General features: G+C 36.3%; 1 protein-coding gene across 1 annotated transcript in view; it reads right to left on the bottom strand.

Moving 5' to 3' along the window:
- Positions 1-22949, bottom strand: part of LOC110893462 (stress response protein NST1-like) — a 36443-nt gene extending 13494 nt beyond the window's left edge. The window contains exon 1 of the mRNA XM_035981352.1: positions 22495-22949. Coding sequence (XP_035837245.1) covers positions 22495-22949 — 455 coding nt within the window. The remainder of the gene's footprint in view (positions 1-22494) is intronic.
- Positions 22950-23209: the final 260 nt, after the last annotated feature.

The raw sequence follows: 23209 nt of genomic DNA, 5'->3' as shown, positions 1-23209 counted from the left end.
TCGATCTCCTCAGCTGATGTGAGAGTTTCACCATTTTTGTTTCCATTGACATAACCGTTTTTCAGACTTTTCCAGCTGGGAAACGCAAATGCCATCAACCAATCTTCAAACTTTCTTGACCACCGACTGTATTCCTCGATAGCCATTTGTTTTGGAGGTTTATTGAAGGTTCCAAAGGCACTTTCAGATTCCCAAGCTTCCTTTTTCTTCGCATTCGGCTGACTCTCGTTCTCTTTGCTTGACGAAGTATCATCATTTCCAGAATTTCCAGAGAATGCGTACATGTCGCTGAACGGGTTCAAGAATATATCATCCATCTTGAATATACCTGCAAAATCAGCCAATACTTAGAAAAATTTTCGAAATTTTGAAAAACTGTGACAAATGAGCGAAATCAGTTTCTTAATGACACAAAAGCGAAATCACTAGTATGACAAATAAGCGAAACCAGTGAATGTCCTTAAGAGCGAAACTACTATTTGACAGATAAGCGAAATTAAAAGTGTATGATTGAGCGAAACCAGCAAGATGTCACTATGAGCGAAATACCAAGTCCGTACGAGCGAAACTACCGTATGAGCGAAACCAGGGTAATTTCGAGCTAAACCTTCGAGCGAAACTAGGTATTTTGAGCGAAACCTTCGATGTCCGAATAAGCGAAATATGGCTTTTAACCAGTTTTTACCATTTTAAGCCGTTTTTTAACCTGAATCTTTCTAGGGTTTGTTAATTGTATGTTTCACATGTTATATTCAAAATTCAGGCCATTTCAACCGTAGGAACCAGTTCAAATCGAAAAAGTATGAGAGAAAGTGAGTAGAAATGAGAGAATCTGGTAGAATCAAGCTGTAGTAGTATGAACTCCTCGTCCTGTGCTCTGATACCACTTGTTGGACCGGTTTCCCACCCTAAACAGTCGGTTGAGAACGTTCATCTTCAGATACAAAGGCGGAATCAATGCACATGAAGTTACATGGCTTTTCCTTTTCAATTCCTTCTCTATTTACGGTTTCTGAATCAATTTTGACAGAGTTTGGTTACACAAAGCATGACCAGGTTTCACTCCAACGTACACTCCTAAATGATGTGGTTTCGCTCAAAGCTGCTATATATAGTTCCTGTGATTTCGCTCATATGGACTACCTTAAGAGCGAAACCCCATGAGTTTAATAAGCGAAACCCCATGATAACCCTAAGAGCGAAACCTCATGTTCTAATAAGCGAAACCTATTCTAACAAATGTACACATGAGCGAAACCCCTATAATAAACACTAATTTTTACTTTCAAGCTCCTATCTTGACTTATCTTGACCTAAGACTTAATACAGACGAAGTCAACAGACATTATTCTTTTTTTCTGATTTTATCACTTTACAAAACAAAACAATTTACAAGATTCATGACTGAATTTTATTAAACATTTTCTAAAACCTAAGTCATGAATCCTACTTTTCAAAACCTATGTTACTCACAGGCATTTTTATGCTCACGTACCTATTTTCACATGTGTTTTCAGAAGCTGTTGCTTAGGATGATGATTGTGACATGTCTGGTCCGCTTTTGTGAACAACAATATGTCCGCTCATAGTAACAGTTGAGGTCCGCTCATAAGGTCACCAAAATTTAGTTCCACTCATATGGTCCAATAGGTTTCACTTATAACTGTCATCATCATCATTGTGTCTGAACAACTCACAGTTGCCGACCACATGAATTGAATAGACAGCTCAGCTCAGCTCATGTGATTTCATATTAAGTTGCGGCCTAATGATTAAGTCATATTCTTCTCGGACATCTGTTGTCGATAGATCTGATTAATTGTTTGTCAGTCATGTAAATTGACGGCCCAATCATACTCGATTAACATAGTGTCAGTTCATGTGATACTCATTTTAGTGACCGAATCAGTTTGTGTTGTGTAATAGGTTTGTCGTCCACTAAGTGATGTGTGTGGACTAATCAGAAACAATATTCGTCGGTTTTAAGTGAGGTGGAATTGCGGTCCAATTGTCGGATATATTAGTTGTCAGCCCATGCAATTTTGTCATCCACTAAGTGAAGTGAAGGCCCAATCATTTACTCTATACACCGACCCACTAGTTGGAGGTCCAATGAAAAATTAAAGTTGTCTGCAATCAAGTTGATCTAGTCACAGTTATCGGCTCATTGAGATTTGTTGTGTGAATAATGTGACAACACAACCGACCAACACATGTAATTGGTTTAAAAATTGGCCCAATCAAGGCAAAGTCCATATTAAACAGTTTAATCAGAAAATTTGTGTGATAATGACTTGATTTTTGTCATGAGTTTTGATTAAATAAGTTGTGCGGCCCAATCAAAAATTGACCATAAAGTTTGGCCCATACACTTTTATTGAACAATTAAGAATTGCATGTGACTGTTAACTCTTCAAAACTAATCGGCCCAATCAGACTATTTTCAAAATATCATTAGTTCAATTTTAATCGGTTTAAGAAGGGTTGTCAGAGGGCACATTAATCATTTCAGGAACTCATCATTTGTTTGCATGTGAATTGTTATAAATTGTCGGCTAGTTGAATTAATAGATTGCTTGTGAAATTTTTTTTTTCAACAACAGTGTAAAGGTTCAATTACATTTGATTTCAAGTTGTTGATATTAATTTGTTTCAAGGATAAGCTTTTGGGTTCAAGTAAAAGGCCAAACTCATGATATAAAGTCCATTGGTTTAATAAGTTTTCGTTTCGGCCCAATACAAAGTCATTTGATTGTTGAAAATTGTGGCCCATTCATATAGATTGATTTGTTTAAACTGATCATTTGCTTGTTGTTCTCAGGTAATCCGAGGTGATTTGTCAAGCATCGGATACATGCACGAGCGAATTCCACTCGATCCGTTGTCGCCTAATCTTTGATATTCAATAGGATAGTCATCTGTTTGTGTGAAATTTTGAGTTGTTTGAAAATTTGTTGTGTGTATTTTTCATTACCGAAGATGGGTTCTGAGATTTATATAGCACTGAACAAATTTGATAATTTTTCAGGTATCAAGGAGAGTCTACGAAAGAATTGCTTGATAGGTATGTCGAGTTGTATTTGGAGATGAGGAGATTGAAGATAACCAAGACCAATGAGGAATTGAAAGACAAATTGGCAAACGCATTGCCATATGATGAGTGGAGTACTTACTTGATGATGTTGAAGAACAATTCAAACTATGAATTTTTCAATTTGAGCTTGTTCGTTGAAAAGATTCAAGCTCAAGAACTTGAATTTCAAAAGATTAGAAAATTGAAGTCTGATTCAGGAGAGAAGAGTAAAGCAGCAACTGGTGAAGTTAAAGACAAATCTGAGGAAAATGTTCAAGTGGTAAAGAAGCAAGTTGAAGAAATTTCAGTCATCAAGATTGAGAAGAAAGCTGAAGCTGAAAAGATGACCGAGAAGTGCTTAAATTGTGAAAATCTGAAATCTGAAAATGCCAAACTCTTGAGGGATTTAGAGAGTTTGTCATTAGAAAATGAAAATCTTAAAAAATCAGAAAATGTTTTGAAAAATCAAAAACAAAATCTAGAAAATGAAAAAGTAAAAATTGAAAATGATTTTCAAAATCAAATAAAGATTTTAGAAGATGAGAAAGATATTTTTGGTAAAAATAATCTTGAAAAACAAATTGCAAATTCTCATCTTGCTAAAATCATTCAGCTTGAAAAAGAAGCTGAAAGTGATCGGAATAAAATTGCTGATTTAGAAAATAAATTGAAAGGTTTTATGACTTCTGCACCATATGTGTGTCCAGAACCGATCAATTCAGTTCTAATAAGTGACGATGTCACAAACTTCGACAATGTCAAAGTTGAAGATTGTGATGAGAAATCTGATGATGAAAATGAAAAAATTGAAAAACAAAAATTGTTTTTAGAATTAAAAGAAAAATTCAAAAATACTGTTTCGCAATCTACTGAAATAGGTGAATGCTCAAAGCAAAAACCTGTTAAGAAGATAGTAGAACATAAACAAAAAATAAAAAATTCAAAAAATTTTCAAAAAGAAAATAAAAGCTCATCAGATCGATCATCCAATCGAAATCAAAAACCACAAAAATTGAAAAATGAAAACTCAAAAATTGTTGGTAATAAGTGGTGCAGGTTTGACCACAGTGCTCAAAAGTCAAATCCAACAATCAAGAGGAGGAAGGAATATCACCAAGCCAAACAGTGCTTTGATTTGAGCATTTGGACTAAAAATGGTGATTGGTACGATAACAGAGTGTGTTACAGATGCGGTTATCAAGGACACATCGCTGTTAACTGCCAAGGTTGGAGTTATGAGATAAGAAGATGCTTTAATTGCAACATCAAAGGTCACATTGCCAGAGATTGCCCAAGGAAATCAAATGAAAGATTGAGAGTTAATTCTCAGAAATTGGCAAAAATTCCAGTCAAAGTCAAGCCCCATGAACAGAAGTTTCTAAAACCTAAAGTTCAAGAACAGACAGTTCAAGAAAAGAAAGTGAAGCTTTCTCAGGGGCAGAAAGACAGACTGAGGAAAAAGAGAAAGAAGGCGAGAGAATATTTGGAGAAGATTTTGTCCTCGGGTTCATCCGTTGATAAGAATAAGAGTTCTGATGAATCGACTCCTTTGATTGCAAAGTCAAACAAGATGAATTAATCAGATACAAATCTGAGGACGAAAGAAGAAAAGAAGAAGAAAAAGGTCGGCGATGAATCTAACGTGTCAAAGTCAGACAAGCCACCTTCCGGCGATGAATCTGAGGTGCCAAAGTCAAACAACCACCTGCAGGCAATGATTCTGGTTCATCGAAGCCAGAGGAGCCATTGGTTGAGGGAAAAAAGGAGAATTCAAGTTTAACAATGGATGATGCAAACTTTCCACCAATGTTGAACAAGAATTCAAAATCACCCAAGGACCGTCAGGCTTGGGTGAATCTGTTTAAATAGAAAAACCTGACTTGCCGGAGTTCCCAGGTTGGTAAGCGTGGAACATGAATCGGCATATTTCTTGAGAAATTTCACTTTGGTGATTTTTCGTCTTACATGTGGTAAATCAGGGACATTAAGTTGTACTTGATTTTCTACAAATGGTTTATGGTAACACTGAAATTGTAAAATCTGTCATGTGTATGAAGAAAACAAGGTGATGAAGTAACCCCGAACCTATAAATGATTGGTAAACAAACTAATTTTTCCGGAAAAACCATTTTGATTAAAACAAACTTAAATGTTTTGAAATTACAATGGGAAAATAATTTGTTGTTAGGGGGAGTTCTGATTGTTTACGCCATGGGAAAATAATTTTTTGTACAGTTTGTTTCAAATTTTCCCAGAAAATCAAAATTGAAACATATTTTGATTTTAGGGGGAGTAAAATTTTAAAAAATTGGAAAATTTGAAAATGCCAAAAACATTGAAAAAATCAAAATTGAGTTTTTGTTGCATAAAAGAGGAAATGATAGTACATCAGTGGTCTAACACAACACGCTAAAGATATGTAATGTTTAAAAGTGATAAACAATCTTAATACGGATGTGTCGGTAGATTTTTGCACACTTAGTAAATTGAAATGAGATATAAACCTAAATTCAAACTTGCTTAATTCGTGGGTAACTATTCTTGGATATATGGGTAACCCCCGAAATCTTGTTTGAAAGATCCCTCTTTCTGAGATACTAGGTCTTTATACTCAATGATATCTGGGTATTATTCCGGGACTTCTGCTGTATGGAAATACTGACCTAGTACCCGAATAATACTTTCTGCAAAATGCTTTGAAATATAAGCGCAGCCCTCAGCAAGTTGATAAAACAATAAAATTGATAGTCACTGCTGTTGTAACAAAAGATCCTCTAAAGGGGACCCACCAAAAGTCGAAGCCGTCATCTCTCTACGTATACGGAAGTATCGACCTGAGCCCTCATGGCCCTCGCAATTTACCCCTTAACAGATATCATCTGTGGTATACTCACCTGTAAGACTGAACAATGGGATCTGGATACGGGAATATATTCAAGTGGAGTGATACACATTTAAGTTCAAGTTTCTAAAACATTAATATCATATCTCGAATCAATTGAAATTTGTGTGAAAATTTAAAGTGGACAAATATACTGACAATCTAGGTAAATTGTTTAAAACTTGAAATGTTTAAAGCTTAACGGTGCTAGTGATATGTCTCAAAAACTGATATGATCCTCTTACACAAACTCACAAAAATATGTTTGTACATATTTCATTTCTGCATTTAATTTCTGTCATTGCATTTATGTTTCATAGTATGAAAAATCCAAAAAAGATTTTCGACAACTGATGTTGAAAAGCTGATATTCAAAATCTCAAAGGCTAAACAAGATGAACAATTGGTTTGGTTAAGATGATGAGAAGTTGGAAGATATGTCTCAAATGTTTAGTTGATTCATTAAGTTGAATCACAACATTGTTGATTGGTAATAGAGTGTTTGAGATGTGTAGGTTTCTGATTCTGTTGCTACGGAAAGCCAGGCGTCGATCCTAAAAGCACGGAAGCTTGATGAAAGGGGAAGCCTGAAGAAAGAGACTACCAAGAGGGAGAGCAACTGAAGCTGAAGACAGATCCACGGGGATTCTGTTCGAGAAAGAGAAAGACAAGACGCTACGAGATTGACTGCGGCAATATCCAAGGGGGAGATTGTTAGTGCATTAATGTCTATCGCCTTCGTCAATCCGAGCCGTAGCGAGAAACTGAAGTAATCGAGTCTTTAAAGTATTATATCTAGTCAAAAGGCAAGGTGGCAATCTTGTAATTAATGAGAAATCTCATTAAAAGCCTTGGCCTATAAATAGAGAGTTATTGTATTAGTGTAAAGACTTTTGCTCCATTTGAAGATTTTAGAGATCCAAGTTTAGAGAGAGAAAGTCTAGAGAGAGAAAGTCTCTCCACGTGATTCTCGTTGCTTGTACACGTCATATCTTCAATAAAATCATGTTTCTAGTACGTTATTGTGTGTTCGGTCATGCACGTTCACGGATTTCGCACGTCGAACGTTCGTTATGCAATCGAACGGTCTCAAAACCGGTCGTACACTTATTTAGATAAGTTCATCATCGTTTTCATTGATGACATCTTGATTTATTCTAAGACGCAAGCTGATCACGAGCAACATCTTCGTCTTACTCTGGAACTCCTGAAGAAAGAGCAACTTTTTGCTAAATTCTCCAAGTGCGAATTCTGGCTTAAGGAAGTTCAATTTTTGGGACATATTGTCAACGAACAAGGTACTCATGTAGATCCCTCCAAGATCAGTGCGATTAAGGATTGGGACACGCCAACTACTCCTACTGAGGTTCGTTCTTTTCTTGGTCTTGCGGGTTATTACCGCCGCTTCATTGAGAACTTCTCGAAGATTGCAGTTCCTCTAACTACTCTAACTCAGACGAACAACCCCTTTGAATGGGGTTTTAAGCAAGAAGAAGCGTTTCAGACCTTGAAGCAGAAGCTTTGTGATGCACCTATTCTGACTTTGCCTGAGGGTAATGATGATTTTGTCGTCTATTGTGATGCATCGAAATTGGGTCTTGGCTGTGTTCTGATGCAAAGGAACAAAGTCATAGCCTACGTATCAACGCAATTGAAGGTGCATGAGAGAAACTATACCACTCATGATCTTGAGTTGGGTGCAGTTGTGTTCACTCTCAAAATCTGGAGACACTATTTGTACGGCACAAAATATCTGGTTTTCACTAACCACAAAAGTCTTCAGCATATCTTCAATCAGAAAGAACTCAACATGAGGCAAAGACGATGGGTCGAACTCCTAAACGACTATGATTGCGAAATTCGCTACCATCCTAGTAAAGTGAATGTCGTGGCTGATGCATTAAGTCGTAAGGAACGTACTAAGCTTCATTGTGTTCGTGTTCAATCTGATATTCAAGCTCGATCTGATATCCAAGCACGCATTTCTCAGGCTCAACATGCTTGTGTTTCACAAGACTTGATGGGTAAGGAATTACCCTATCACATTAAGCCTGATCTTGTGCTGAAAGATGATGGATCATATTATTTCATGGACCGTTTGTGGGTCCCAAGCCAAGATGATATTCGCACCTTGCTTATGGATGAGGCCCATAAGTCTCGTTACTCTATTCATCCTGGCTCAGACAAGATGTATAAGGATCTTCGTACTCGGTATTGGTGACCTAGTATGATGAAGCACATTGCCTTGTACGTTTCAAAATGCCTTACTTGTCTCAAGGTTAAGGCTGAACACCAACATCCTTCTGGTCTTTTGGAGCAACCAAAGATTCCAGTTTGGAAATGGGAAAACATCGCTATGGATCTCATTACTAAACTTCCACGCACTAAGAAAGGTCATGATGCCATCTGGGTAATTGATGATCGTCTTACTAAATCAGCGCATTTCTTGCCAATCCGTGAGGATTTTTCTGCAGAAAGGCTGGCTAAAATCTATGTGGATGAAATCGTATCTCGACATGGTGTTCCTTTGAACATTATTTCTGATAGAGATGCTCGCTTCTCTTCTCGTTTTTGGAGAACCATGCAATCTGCTATAGGGACCCAACTAAATCTGAGCACAGCTTATCATCCGCAAACAGATGGCCAAACTGAAAGAACAATCCAGACTTTGGAGGATATGCTTAGAGCTTGTGTGATCGACTTTGGTGGTAGTTATCACTCCAGCATTAACATGGCTCCTTTCGAGGCTCTCTATGGTCGAAAATGTTGTTCACCAGTCTGCTGGAATGAGATCGATGAGGCGCAGCTTACTGGACCTGACCTCATTCTAGAGACAACTGACAAGGTTAAGAAAGTTCGTGATAACCTTCAGACAACTCGAAGCCGTCAAAAGAGTTACACGGACTGACGACGCAAGCCCTTGGAATTTCAAGTCAGTGATCGTGTATTACTTAAGGTCTCACCTTGGAAAGGTGTGATCAGATTTGGAAAAAAAGGAAAACTTGCACCTAGATATGTTCGACCATTCAAGATCGTCGAAAGAATCGGCAAGGTAGCCTACAGACTCAAATTACCTCCAGAACTTGGTAATGTTCATCCAACCTTCCACGTCTCCAATCTCAAAAAGTGTATAGCTAATGAGAACCTCCACATACTGCTTGACGAGATTCGTGTTGATAAAACACTCCATTTTTTTGAGAAACCTGTGGAAATTTTGGATCGTGAAGTCAAATGGCTTAATCGTAAGTGCATTCCTTTGGTTAAAGTTCGCTGGGAATCTAAACGTTGACCTGAGTTTACTTGGGAACGTGAAGATCAAATGAAGGTGAAGTATCCGCATCTATTCTTACGAGTTTCCTCTAAACAAATTTCGGGACGAAATTTCCACAAGTAGGGGAGATTGTGACATCTGTGCTTGTAATCATTGTAAACAGTTCAGTTATCAATGAAATAAAGTTATTTGATCCCAATGTTTGTTTCTTTATGTTTGATGTTTTTCATGTTTTGACTTTTATTGAATTTCAAACTCCCTATCGCTTTCTAGAGAATTATACGCAAACTGGTGCGAAAACGTAATAAGTTAAACATGATAAATACTCCAGAACATCAACTTATGCTTAACATACCTTAAATAACCTTTACATAACTTAGAAATAAGTTTTGAAGGCTTTGGTATGGCAAAATCAAGTTTATTCGCTTATAGGGACTAAAATTGACAAAATGCGAAAGTATGCCGATTTGAACTGTAACGAACAGTCTGGAACATGATCATAAGTTAAACACACCCTAAGTATCCTTTACATAGCTTAGAAATAGGCTTTGAGGGGTTCGGTGTGCTAAAATAAACTTTATGCTCATTCAGGGACTAAAAGCGTCAAAAAGTGCATAAGTTTGCATTTTCGCGCATAACTTACGTTTTGAGTACATCCGGATATCCAAAAATTTATGTAACCATTAAATATTATGTTTTAGTGATTGGCTTGATAAAAATCCATTCGTCGCACAATTTGGACCGTTTTTGCGTCCGTTACAACTTCCGTCGTAATTAACCGAACAACACAATCGTACGGCTAAACGAACCAACATCCGGCATATTTTTGAGCATGTTTAATGTTCCCCATACTTTAACATCCTTATAAGGATTAGAAATGGGTTTGACGGGTGTTAGAAGTGCCAAAACACGACCATACGCGCACAGGGACCAAAGCTGTCAAAATGCAAACTATGCTGGTCTACAGGGTCCTTACGGACCGTATGGACCTGCTTACGGTCCGTAAGCAACCCCCAGAACAGCTGAAAGTGCTTTCCAGCTTGTTCCAGCTTTTCCCCACTTGTGCACATGGTTTTTGAGTTTCTATGGACTGCTTTGTGTGCCCATCAAGGTACCTAATTAGGATATGGCAAATGTACGGCTTAGATCGTGCCCCCTTCTCCAAGAAACGATCCTAACGATTGTGCATGCCTATATAAACCCAACCCGTTTCCCTCATTTCCTCACATTTGATCTGATTCAAGCTATCTAAGTGGAAGCATATGCTTCCTACCTGAGAGACAATCGGAATCAAACCTTGTGGGGACCTTCTGTAAGTATTCTTTTGCGTTTTTCGTTCGTTTTAGCGTTAAAGTCAAACTGCGTTTGACTATCTGCATTGACCAGTTTATGGTCAATGCGAAGTTCGTTTGAACTTCATAACGTGAGCGTAATCACGATGGTTATAGTCCCTAGTAACTATACCTACTGATTACCACATTATCTAGGCTCAGTGACGAGTCGTAGTTTCGGCCAAAATGTGTTTTCTCGTGTATTTTGTAAGAAAACTATTCTAAGGGTATTAAAACAGTTTGTTTTAATACCAAACCTGTTTTCTAACTTAACTAAACATGTTCTAGCATGTGTAGCTCGACATTTTTAGAATTGTGCTTGTCTAGGGTCGTAAAGGTAAGCGATCTTATCAATCGCTTATACTTTCGAACCCGACCCATTCGGTCGATCATTAGGATCCGACCAAACACTTTAGGTGACCATAGTTGTATAGGGAATAACCTTCCGAGGTTATACCTTATGGTCACGTCATTTAAGTAGTTGTATGATAAGCAGTTTCTATGCCTTAAGAAAATTACCAAAATACCCTTTTATCGCCAAAATTCATTTTAAGCCTATGTAATGTAACTTTTGACATCTAAACTGATTTAGCAACAATATTAAACATGTTAAGGCATATTTCACTTGTCATATTGCTAGTTAGGCTTTCCGAACGCGTTTTACGCGAACGACGCGTTAAAGTAGCTTAAGCTACCTAAACGGGTCGTAACGGGTCAAAAGCACTTAGGATAAGTTTCGTTTTAGTATGTAGGCTTTGTCAAACCATATTACATAAGTTCCCACACTTATTTGGTTTACAAACCCTCGTACTACCCGATCCTCCGATAGGTCCATTTATTAATGTAGATACCTATATTAGGTGCCGTTTGAATCCGTGATCTTCTAGCTTGCTAGTGGATATCTAAAGTCTATTGAGCAATCTCAAGTGAGTACATAGACCCCTCTTTTACTGTTTTTCAAACATTTTGGGGTGAAACACATGTGCCTACTTGTTACTTTCGTGCTTTCTTGTTTTCACATCATATGCTTGCTATGCTCATTAATACACTTATAGTACATGATTTCATTACAATGTTTTGCTATGTATGTTAACTTAGCATGCTAGCACATTGATTTACATGACTTTTCTGCTTTATATGTTAACTTAGCATACTTAGTACATTGTTTTCATATAACATGTTTACATTTGGTATAACATTTGGTTTGCACAAACGGGACTTATATACATTCATTAACATTAGCTATGCCGCTCGGTAGTAAGTAATGGTACCATACGACTTGACAAATCCCGTTCCTGACATCCTAGGTTTGTTTGGATGAAAGAAATGACTGAATCCGATAACATTTCTTTTGATAACCTTGACTTAGGGTTATCCGTCTGTCTCAAGGCTTGAATGTATGCGTTACCTTACCACATAAATGTTTGTATCATTTAAAACATGCATTTACTTTGCAAAACATAATTTTTTGATACATTCAAAATACTTTGTTTTGTACATTTTTACATTTGGTTTATGCGACAAATTACATGACTTCATTTTGGACTTTTAAACATTCGACATTGGTTATTACAAGAACATTTGATGGTTGGTTAAACATGAACATTATACGTTGGTGGTTGGTTTAAGTGACTTAAGTAACGGGACGCATGTAGTATGGTGCAACATGGTGGATACGCCGCTGATACTTCCTATATATAAGTGCTTGTATTATATTACATGTCGTGGCGTTATTTAAGTCATTCAATTTGAACTTATACATTTTATACATATAACATATTTTTCACAAGACTTTGATTTACAAAAAAATTTGTTTTATACAACTTATTTTACTTGGTTATTCATTTAACCATACATTATTCTTTTATTTTTCTGATTTTATCGCTTTTCAAATGATTTACAAAACAAAACAATTTACAAGGTTCATGACTGAATTTTATTAAACATTTTCTAAAACCTAAGTCATGAATCCTACCTTTCAAAACCTATGTTACTCACAGGCATTTTTATGCTGACGTACCCATTTTCACATGTGTTTTCAGGAGCTGTTGCTTGGGATGATGATCGTGACACTAGGGCGGACCTGTGCCTTAGAGACTTAAAATGAAGATAGACTTAGTTTAATTTATGTGATATACTCTTTGTTTCAGTTGTTTTAAGACAATGTATCTCGTTTGTTTGATAAATAAAATATAACTTTGAATGCCATGGTTGTGAAACAATAATTCTGTTACAACACTCCCCAACGTTTCCGCCACGATTTGATGTTTTACGTGGTCGGGTGTGACACTAATAAAGTACTGCAACATGTAAACGAAGCCATGATTCCGATACTCTTATAAAACCTATGTACTCGCCATCAATTTCTTTGCTGACTTTGTTTTTACATATGTTTCAGGTGTTGTTGAATGATGTGATTCTAGGATGCATGCATCACATAGGATCTAGACAAGGCCTTAGTGACATAGTAACTGTGATAGACAATATGTAACCTGTTTGTTATGTGTTAAGAAAATGTTAAAGTTTAATATTATCAATAAAACGGAACACTTTTTGTATCCATGGTTATGAAACGATAATTCTGCCACAACACTCTCCGATGTTTCCGCGACGCTTTGTTGTTTTACGTGGTCGGGGTGTGACATGAAACTTGTTCAATCACGATTTCTGAAACAACTGATACGCTTAAGCGATAGTATGAAATAAAGCAACAAGTTGTAAATTCTTACATTGAGGATGTTGCAAAGCTAAAGCGTCAGATTGCTAATTTAGAACAGGATAACAACAAATTAAAAAGTTATCATGCGTCATCATATGTGCTTGAAAGAATTTTCAACATAAAACCGGGTGATGATGATTCTGAGAAAAACAAAACGGGCATTGACTCAGAGTTTCATCAAGTTCCTCCACCGGAAAAGTTTGCATTTTATGATGATGAAAAGGTCGAAAAAGCTTTCAACATGGTAGATCAATTGCCAGTTAGCATTGACGTAACCTATTCAAAATCTAATGATTCAAGTGATTCAGAGGTGGTAGGTAAGGTCGTTGAAAGTGTGTTGAAAGAAGAGTCGGTTGAAACTGGTAAATCTGAATCACATGATGAAAATGAAGGTAGTATTCATGAAGAATATCTGAAAAACTCAAAATCTGAGAAAAATTTGAATAATGATTCAAAAGGATTGGTTTATACCATGATCGGATCGGACAAATTATTCTTAGATATTGTATTCGCGATTCAGAATGTGATTTCAGAAAAGATTGATAAAGTTTTTAAAATGATTGAGATTGAAAAGTCTGAAATTCCAAAGTTTGTAGGAAAGTGTTACAAAACTTTTTATAATAAACCTAGTTTCAAGAAGAAAAACATGAAGGCTAGGTTGGGTTATAAGAAGAAACAAAGTTGGAATAAAAATGAAACGCCAAATTATCAGACTAAAATGAATTTTGTTCATGGGACAACTTCAGAAGAAGAGAAAGAACTCCAATTTAGAAGACAGTCTAATGAAGAGTTCTATGCTCAAAAGAAAATGCAACAACCACAGGTCAAAGATGTCTCAAAAAGAACATGTTTTAAATGTGATCAAGCAGGACATCTTGCTCGCAAGTGTCCAAATCTGAAACCTGTTGATGTTGAAACGAAAAAGAAGTCTGATGACGTTGAGAAATAGAAATCTGAGAATGTGAAACAAAGGTCAACCAGATTTGATTCAAAACAAACTTGCGGGTACAACACAAACAAGTTTGCTTTGAATCGAACTTGGAAATCAAACCCGAATAGGTTCGATTCAAGACAAACCTGGAATTCTCACACACCCAGATTTAGAACAACACAAAGTTGGAAAACAACTGTCGATGCAACAAAACCAAACGAGTTTTGGAAACCAACTATTGTTCAAAACCAAATGTTCAAAAAGAGTCACATTTTTACAAACGAGGGACTCCAAAAGGTTAAACATGGTCTGTTAATGACTTCGGCAAATGATGAAAAAGTTGAAGTGAAAATTGACAAAGTCTTTGTACAAAATGACAAAGATTTTCTGAAGTTAAATGATGCATATTGTGTTGAAATGCCTAAGGTCAAACAGACCTGGGCTAAATTGTTCAAGTAATTGAATACTTTGAATGTGCAGGTGCTTCTGAAGAATACTGAATGTCAACCAAAGGAGAATCGAAGCAGCCTGGCACGCGAGGAGGAGGCTGCTGATCCCTGCGATGGTTAATCAGGGAGTTTGTTTGATTTCTGTACATAAATAAACAATATTTCTAAAAACATTAAAAACTGAAAAATTTAAAAAACCAAAAATATGTTTTTATTTTGTCAAAAGTTAGAAAAATAAAAAATATGTTTGTTTTTAAATTTGTAAAAAATAAAAAATTCAAAAATATGTTGATTGAATACGCCGAAATCCAAACGGCTGAACAAACTTGATTACTTTCACAAGATTGAAAAACGGTTTTCAAACTGTCGAAAATCAGTGTGTTGTAAATCATGGGGGTATAGTATATTTTCTGCAAAACAGAGCATGAGATGCAGAAAATGGATGGCGAGACAAAGCTATCTACATTGGTTATCAAATTTTTTTTAAATGGTTTTGAATTTTAGGGGGAGTATGAAATTTTAGAAAATCCAAAAACATTAGAAAATTTGAAAAAGCCAAAAACATGATACAATTCAAAAATGAGTTTTTTGTGTAAAAAGAGGAAATGATAGAACATCAGTAGACAATCACAGTACGCTAAACAAATGGAAAGTTAAACGTGATAAACGGTCTCACTGATGATATGCCAGTAGGTTTTTACACGCTAAGTAGATTGTTTTCAAGATATAAAACTAAATATCAAATACTTACTTATCTCGTGGGGAACATCTCTCGGATATATGGGTAACCCCCGAAATCTTGTTTGAAGGGCTTTCTATTTCTGACATACTAGGTCTTTGTACGTGATGATATCTGGGATATTATACCGGGACTTCTGATTTTGCTGGAGCAATAGCCTAGTCCTCATATAATACTCTGCACTGCTTTATTCATAAAGCCCACCCTTAGCATAAAAAATGATGAAACATTGAAAAATGCTAATCATATGCTGTTGAAGAAAAGATCCCCAAACGGGACACACCGAAAGTCGAGCCATCATCTCTATGTCTGAACGGAAGCTCTAACCTGAGCTCTCATGGACTCGCATTACCCATTTACAGATATCATTAGTGTACATGCACCTGTAAGACTGAATATAGGAGTCTGGATACGGGAGTATATTCTGAGGTGGGACACGTGAATAAGTTTAAGTCCATAAAACACTAATCAGTATCTCGAATCGATTGAATACTGACAATCTAAGTGAATCGTTTAGAACTTAAAGTGTTAAAAAGCTCAACGGTACTAGTGATTTGTCATACACTGATATGACCCTCTGACGCGAACTCAAACAAAAATATTATCCGTAAATATGTTTATAAATATTTCTTTACTGCTTTATGTTTCAAAAAATTACAAAAAGATTTTGATTCATTTTATTTTCGACAACCGATGTCTGAATGCTGAGTTTCAAAATTTAAGTATGTTGATCGTGTTTCTGAAAATAAAACAAGTTCATTAATTTGAAACTTGAAGTTTTAAAATCAAAAATCAAAAACAGTTTGTGATATCTCCAAGGTCATTAAGTTGGACTTGGATGATTAACTATGAGGGATTTGGATGCTCATATTGTTAAAATCTGTAAAAGAGCCAGTTTCCGATCTTGTTCGCTGAAACTGCCAAATCCATCAAGTCTGTTGATAGGGAAAGAGAATCAAGTTAATTCTTGATATATTCATATTTTTATATCTTAAAGCTAGAATCTTGATTTAGAAAGTTTAATAGAGTCAGTTTACGATTCCTGGAAAACCGACGTTGCTTTCATTGTCAAAATATTTTAGAATATGTTGAGAAAGCCAGGTCATTAATCCTGGATATTCAAAATGTTTTACTTATAAATGTTTGAGGATTGCAGATGTTGTTCCAGACTACGATCCCGATAGCCGAGTCTAAGCGGGAGTCTGAAGACGTGCTCATCGCAAGGGGGAGCGTGGATTCAAGGAGCCATGTAACTATCCCAGAGGAGCTTGTAACCGGAAAGCCAGGTGTCGATCCCAAAAGCACGGAAGCTTGACGAAAGGGGGAGCCTGAAGATAAAGTCTGGTGAAAAGGGATGCTGAAGCTGAAGACTGATCCATGGGGATACTGTTCAAGAAAGAGGGAGTCTATGATTGCTGAAAACGTGTTAAAGTTTCAAGAAGACTCAGAGAGAGAGAAAGACAAGGGGGAGTCTGTTGGTGCATTTATGTCTATCGCCTCCGTCAATGCAAACCGTAACTGAAAATGATTGAATTTAGCCTTATATTGTAATATTAGATAGAAAAGGGCAAGGTGGCATTATTGTAAATAAGGAGAACTCTCCTTCTATCCTTTGCCTATAAATAGAACCCTTAGGGTTAGTTTTAGAGACTTTAGGAGGCATTTGGAGCTTTGGAGAGCTAGAGCTAGAGAGAGCAAGTTCATTGTACGTGATTCAAGGTGCTGTACGTTTTCAGATTTCTAATAGAATCACAGTTATATCACGTCTCGTGTGTTCGGTCACGTTCGTGTACGGATTCCGCACGTCACACGTTCGGTTCGCAATCATTACGGAGTCAGAACCGGTCCTAACACACATAAAACCTATGTACTCGCCGGCATTTTTATGCTGACGTATTTTCACATATGTTTCAGGTACCATAGTTGGTGATGTTTGATGATGATATTGATGCATCCTCACATAGGAATGGACAAGGCCGTAGTGACTTAATAACAATGGAAGTTAATTGTTCATCTTTTGTTTCTAGTTTTGATACAATGTAATACATTTAATTCAATAAAACAGAACTTCAATCCATGTGTTATGAAACAATGATTCTGTTACGACACTCCCCGACGTTTCCGCCACGATTTGTTATTTTACGTGGTTGGGGTGTGACATTTTCACATGTTTATCAAAGTGATTTTATCCATATAAGATCAGAACGCAACGGAAAAGTTATTTAAAACATGTTACTTACAAGATATAAAATTCCTTTTATATGTAAAACCCAATACCCGGATCCATATACGAACATGCATGCTATCAAACATAACCATATGGTGTTTTAGAATACTACCTTCCAAGAGTAAAAGATATGAAGAGGATGATGCTTCTTGAACGGAAATCCTCAAAGTAGAAGACCTCAAGCTTGTATACCCCAAGCCTTCCAACAAACACCTTGATTTTAGCTAGGATTTTTTTCACTTAAGATTAAATTTGAAAACCCTTGGAACCACCTTATGCTGGCCGAAAATTTGAGAGGAAATTTTCAAGTCTTACACTTGATTTTTAGTCATGCAAAATGTTTAAAAGGATGAGACAAGTAGCCTTCATAAACACCCAATCAAGAGTCATCTAGTTTGACAATTGCATGCATTCTCATTGGACCAAAAATGACCTTGGGAAGACTCCGGGGGGGGTGGCACTTGTGGGTTTTTTTTTTTAAAAATTCAAAATTTCTTTTTAACAATTTAAGTCTTGGTTTTATATTTTATAACTTTTATAAAATATAACATCATATGTTATAATACTTATACAATATCTCACAAGCTTTTATAATGTTATTTAACCCATTAAATAACAAGATAAATGTAGGACCGGTTTGGTGACCGTTCGATTGCGTAACGAACGTTTCACGTGCGGAATCCGTGAACGAACGTGACCGAACACACGATAACGTACTACTAACGTGATTTCATTGATAGATGTGACAATTCGGTACAAGATATCACGTTTACACTACTTTCTCTCTCTACTTTCTCTCTCTAGAATCTTCTCTCCAAGTCTTCTCCAAATTCTAACTCAAGATCTACCAAAGTCTCTTCCTAACTTAGTGACATAATCCCTATTTATATGGTCAAGGCAACTAAATGAACATTCACATTAATTACAAGTTTGCCACCTTGCCATTTCTAACTAGATATAACGTTATGCGCTTCGCTTTCTTCCGGCTTTTCACTACAACTCGGATTGACGAAGGCGATAGACATGAAATGCATCAACAATCTCCCCCTTGGATATTGCCGTAGACAATCCGTAGTGAAACTCGTAGCGACTTGACTTTCTATTTGAGAGACTCGAACGAAGATGTAGTCGACAGACAACTGCACTAACAAACTCCCCCTTGGATGTTGACGGAATCTTTAGTGAGAGTCTTCAAATACTCTTGTTCGAACAGAATCCCAGAGGATCTGTATTTTCTTCAGAATCTTCAGGCTCCCCCTTTCGTCAAGCTTCCGTGCTTTTGGGATCGACGCCTTGCTTTTCAGATACAAGCTCCTTTAGTGTTGAGCTCGTCTTCAGACTCCCCCTTAGACTTGGCTGTCGGGATCGTAGTCTGGCTTTTTGTATCAACAAATTCAAAACCTGCACATCTCAAACTCTCTATTACAAACCAATAAAGTTGTGATTCAACTTAATGAATCAACTAAACGTTTGAGAATTTTCTAATACAATTTGAAACATTCCAATTTCTAATTCAAATTAATGAATTATCTTAAACATTTCAAACCAATTAACCAACCTGTCTGTTCATCATGTTTAGCCTTTGAGATTTTGAAAATCAGCTTTTCAACATCAGTTGTCGAAAATCTTTTTGGATTTTTTAAAATAAGAAACATAAATGCAGAAATAAAATGCAGAAATGAAATATGTACAAACATATTTTTGTGAGTTTGTGTAAGAGGATCATATCAGTTTTTTTAGACACATCACACGCACCGTTAAGCTTTTAGACATTTTAAGTTCTAAACGATTCACGTTGATTGACGATATTGTTGTCCACTTAAGCTCAATCTAAAAACTTTCAAAATGCTTACCGATACGTTTAAGGTATATTAATTATGCACTAAGTTCTTATGGACCCCACGATCTCAGCATATCCCCTCATCATGCAATACACTAACTCAAGTAATGCCTTTAAACTTTCATCAACTGTGATATGTGCGAAAACAAAGCAGAATGTTTAAACATTAACAATCAGGTCGATACTTCCGTATACGCAGAGAAAGTCCAATGTTTAAACAAAATAAGAAAATAAAACAAGTTGAAGTTGTTTAGGCTTTAACCACCAGGTCGATACTTCCGTATACGCAGAGGAGGTCCAAAGCTTAAACGAAACACCAAAGAAAATAAAGCAGAACGTTTAGGCAACAACATCCAGGTCGATACTCCCGTATACGCAGAGGATGTCCGATGCTTAAACAAAATAAAGAAATCAAACAAGTTTAAATCTTTGCAAAATGAAATGCACAAACACAGCGATTTTTCAGCAAAGTAGTGAAAGTTCACAAACTTAACCAGTTTTATGTCTTTCGACAATCAGCGATTACTGAGCAGGCACACAGTCAAGAAGGACAAAACTAAGTACTATGCTTTCAACCATGTTTCCCACTAGAACTAGGCTTTTTCATTTATATTTGTATCGTTATCGCAAATCTACTAGTCTAGCTGAGCCTATCGTCACATCTTTAGTGAGATCGTTTATCACATTTGACATTTCATTTCCTTAGCATGCTGTGATAGTCCACTGATTTACTATCATTTCCTCTTTTATCAACAAAACTCATTTTAAATTTTTCAATGTTTTTGACATTTTCAAATTTTCTAATTTTTTTTAAAATTTTTCTCCCCCTAAAATCAAAATATGTTTCAATTTTGATTTTCTGAGAAAATTTGAAACAAACTGTACAAACTTGACAACTTGATGAGAATCACTTGAATTCTCCATCCACTTGGCGTAAACAATCAGAACTCCCCCTCACAACAAACTATTTTCCCATTGTGATTTCAAAACACTTAAGTTTGTTTTAATCAAAATGGTTTTTCCGGAAAATTAGTTTTGTGTGTTGTTTCATAAACTCGGGGTTTCATCACCTTGTTTTACAAATTACTACTTGTATGAAAGATGAATCAAGTACAACTTAATGTCCCTGATTTATCTTTTGAAAGACGAAAAATCACCAGAGTGAAATTTCTCAAGAAATGTGCCGATTCATGTTCCACGCTTACCAACCTGGGAACTCCGGCAAGTCAGGTTTTTCATTTGAACAGTTTCACCCAAGCCTGACTGTCCTTGGGTGATTTTGAATTCTTGTTTAGCAATGGAGGAAAGTTCGTATCATCCATTGTTAAATCTGAATTCTCAGATTTTACCTCAATAACTGGCTCTTCTGATTTTGACGAATCAGAATCATCGCCTGAAGGTGGCTTGTCTGACTTCGGCACGTCAGATTCATCGCCGACCTTTTTCTCAGATTCATTGCCTGAAGGTGGCTTGTCTGACTTTGACATGTCAGATTCATCGCCGACCTTTTTCTCCTTTTTCTTTATCTCCTCTTTTGTCCTCAGATTTGTATCTGACGAATTCGGTTTACTTGACTTTGTTGTCGAGTGAATCGATTCATCAGCACTCTTCTTTGATCTGTCGGGTGAACCCGAGGACAAAATCTTCTCCAGATATTCTCTGGCCTTCTTCCTCTTCTTTCTCAGTTTGTCTTTTTGCCCTTGAGAAAGCTTCACTTTCTTTTCTTGAACTTTAGGTTCTTGGACCTTCTGTTCTTTGACATGCTGTTCTGAAACTTTCAGTACCTTGGGCTTGACAGGGACTGTTTTCTTTGCCAACTTCTGAGAATTAACCCTCAATCTTTCACTTGATTTCCTTGGGCAATCCCTGGCAATGTGTCCTTCGATTTGGCAATTATAGCATCTTCTTGTCTCAAATCTCTGTCTCTGGCAGTTAACAGCAATGTGTCCTTGATATCCACATTTGTAGCACACTCTGTTATCATACCAATCACCATTGTCATACCAAACGCTTAGATCAAAGCATTGTTTGGCTTGGTGATACTCTTTCCTCTTCTTGATTGTTGGATTTGGCTTTTGAGCACTGTGGTCTGACCTGCACCACTTATTACCAACAATTTTTGAGTTTTCGGTTTTCAATTTTTTTGGTTTTTGATTTCGATTGGATGATCGATCTGATGAGCTTTTATTTTCTTTTTGAGCATTTTTCAAATTTTTAACTTTTTGTTTCTGTTCTACAATCTTCTTAACAGGTTTTTGCGTTGAGCATTCACCTGTTTCAGTAGATTGCAAAACAGTATTTTTGAATTTTTCTTTTAATTCTAAAAACAATTTTTGTTTTTCAATTTTTGTATTTTCATCATCAGATTTCTCATCGCAATCTTCAACTTTGACATTGTCAAAGTTTGTGACACTGTCACTTATTGGAATACAATTGATTGGTTTTGGACAAGGAATATTCAACTTGTCAGATGAAGTCACAAAACCGATCAACTTCTTTTCAAGTTCTTCGATCTTGACTCTTGAATTCTCAGCTTCACTTTCAAGCCGAGAGATTTTTTCAAGATGAGACTTGATTGATTTTTCATTCTCATTTTTCAAATTTTCAAGAACAGATTTTTCAATTTCCAAAATTTTTAACTGTTCTTGGAATTTTGATTCGTTCGCTTTCAAATTCTTGTTTTCCAACTTAATCCAGAAATCTTCATTTTCTAAGTCTTTTTCTTTCTCTTTCAAAACCTTGTTTTCTGATGTCAAACTGTTCAAATTACCCAACAGTTTGTCATTTTCAACTTTCAGTTTCTCACAAATTTCCTGAATCATAAGAATCTGTTTATCATCAGCTTGCTTCTCATCTGTCAACTTCTTGATCTCCAATGCCAAAATTTTTGCACCTTTTATGAGTTTGTCATTATCGGTCTTAAAGTTGTCACATTTGAAACATATTGATGCATTCTTCACAGATTCTCCAACTTTCGAATCTTTTTCTTTCAAAATTTTGTTTTCCAATGTCAAACTGTCCAAATCACTTAACAGTTTGACATTGTCTGATTCAAATTTGTCACATCTTGAACACTTCTCGGTCATCTTTACATCCTCAGCTTTCTTCTCAAGCTTGATCGCTGAAATTTCTTTAACCTGTTCCTCTACCTCTCGAACATTTTCATCAGATTTACATTTTGCTTCATCAGTTGCTTCACTTCTAATCTTTTCTAGTTCAAGTTCTCGCTCTTTAATCTTATCGATAAACTCACCCAAACTCACTTCTAAGTATCTCGTCTTCCAATCTGACAGATACGTTCTCCATTCATCACCCGGTAAAGCATTTTCCAGTTTGTTAACCCATTCCTCATTTGTCTTGGTTATCTTCAAACTCACCATTATCCAATACAGCTCGACATACCTTTCGATCAATTCTTCAATCGATTCTCCATCGATACCTGAAAAATTATTGAACTTGTTCAGTACAATATTAATTGCAAAATCCATTTTCGTTATCAAACGATTCACAAAAACGAATTCTCAATTAATAATGAAATTCGAATAACAAAGATCAACAAATCGAGTGAGGATTCTCTCGGGCGAGGATCCTATTCTTTGACAAACACCTTGGATTACCTGCAAACACACAAGTAAACAATCAGTTTAAACTGAACTGAAACCGTAAAAGTATGTGTCGATGGAATTGATTTAGAACTCGTGTCGAAAATCCGTGAACCCGTTCCAATGAATGTGCACTGTTAATACAA

This window comes from Helianthus annuus, chromosome 12, assembly GCF_002127325.2.
Source record: "Helianthus annuus cultivar XRQ/B chromosome 12, HanXRQr2.0-SUNRISE, whole genome shotgun sequence".
NCBI lineage: Eukaryota > Viridiplantae > Streptophyta > Magnoliopsida > Asterales > Asteraceae > Helianthus > Helianthus annuus.
This window is presented reverse-complemented; position numbering and strand designations above follow the sequence as displayed.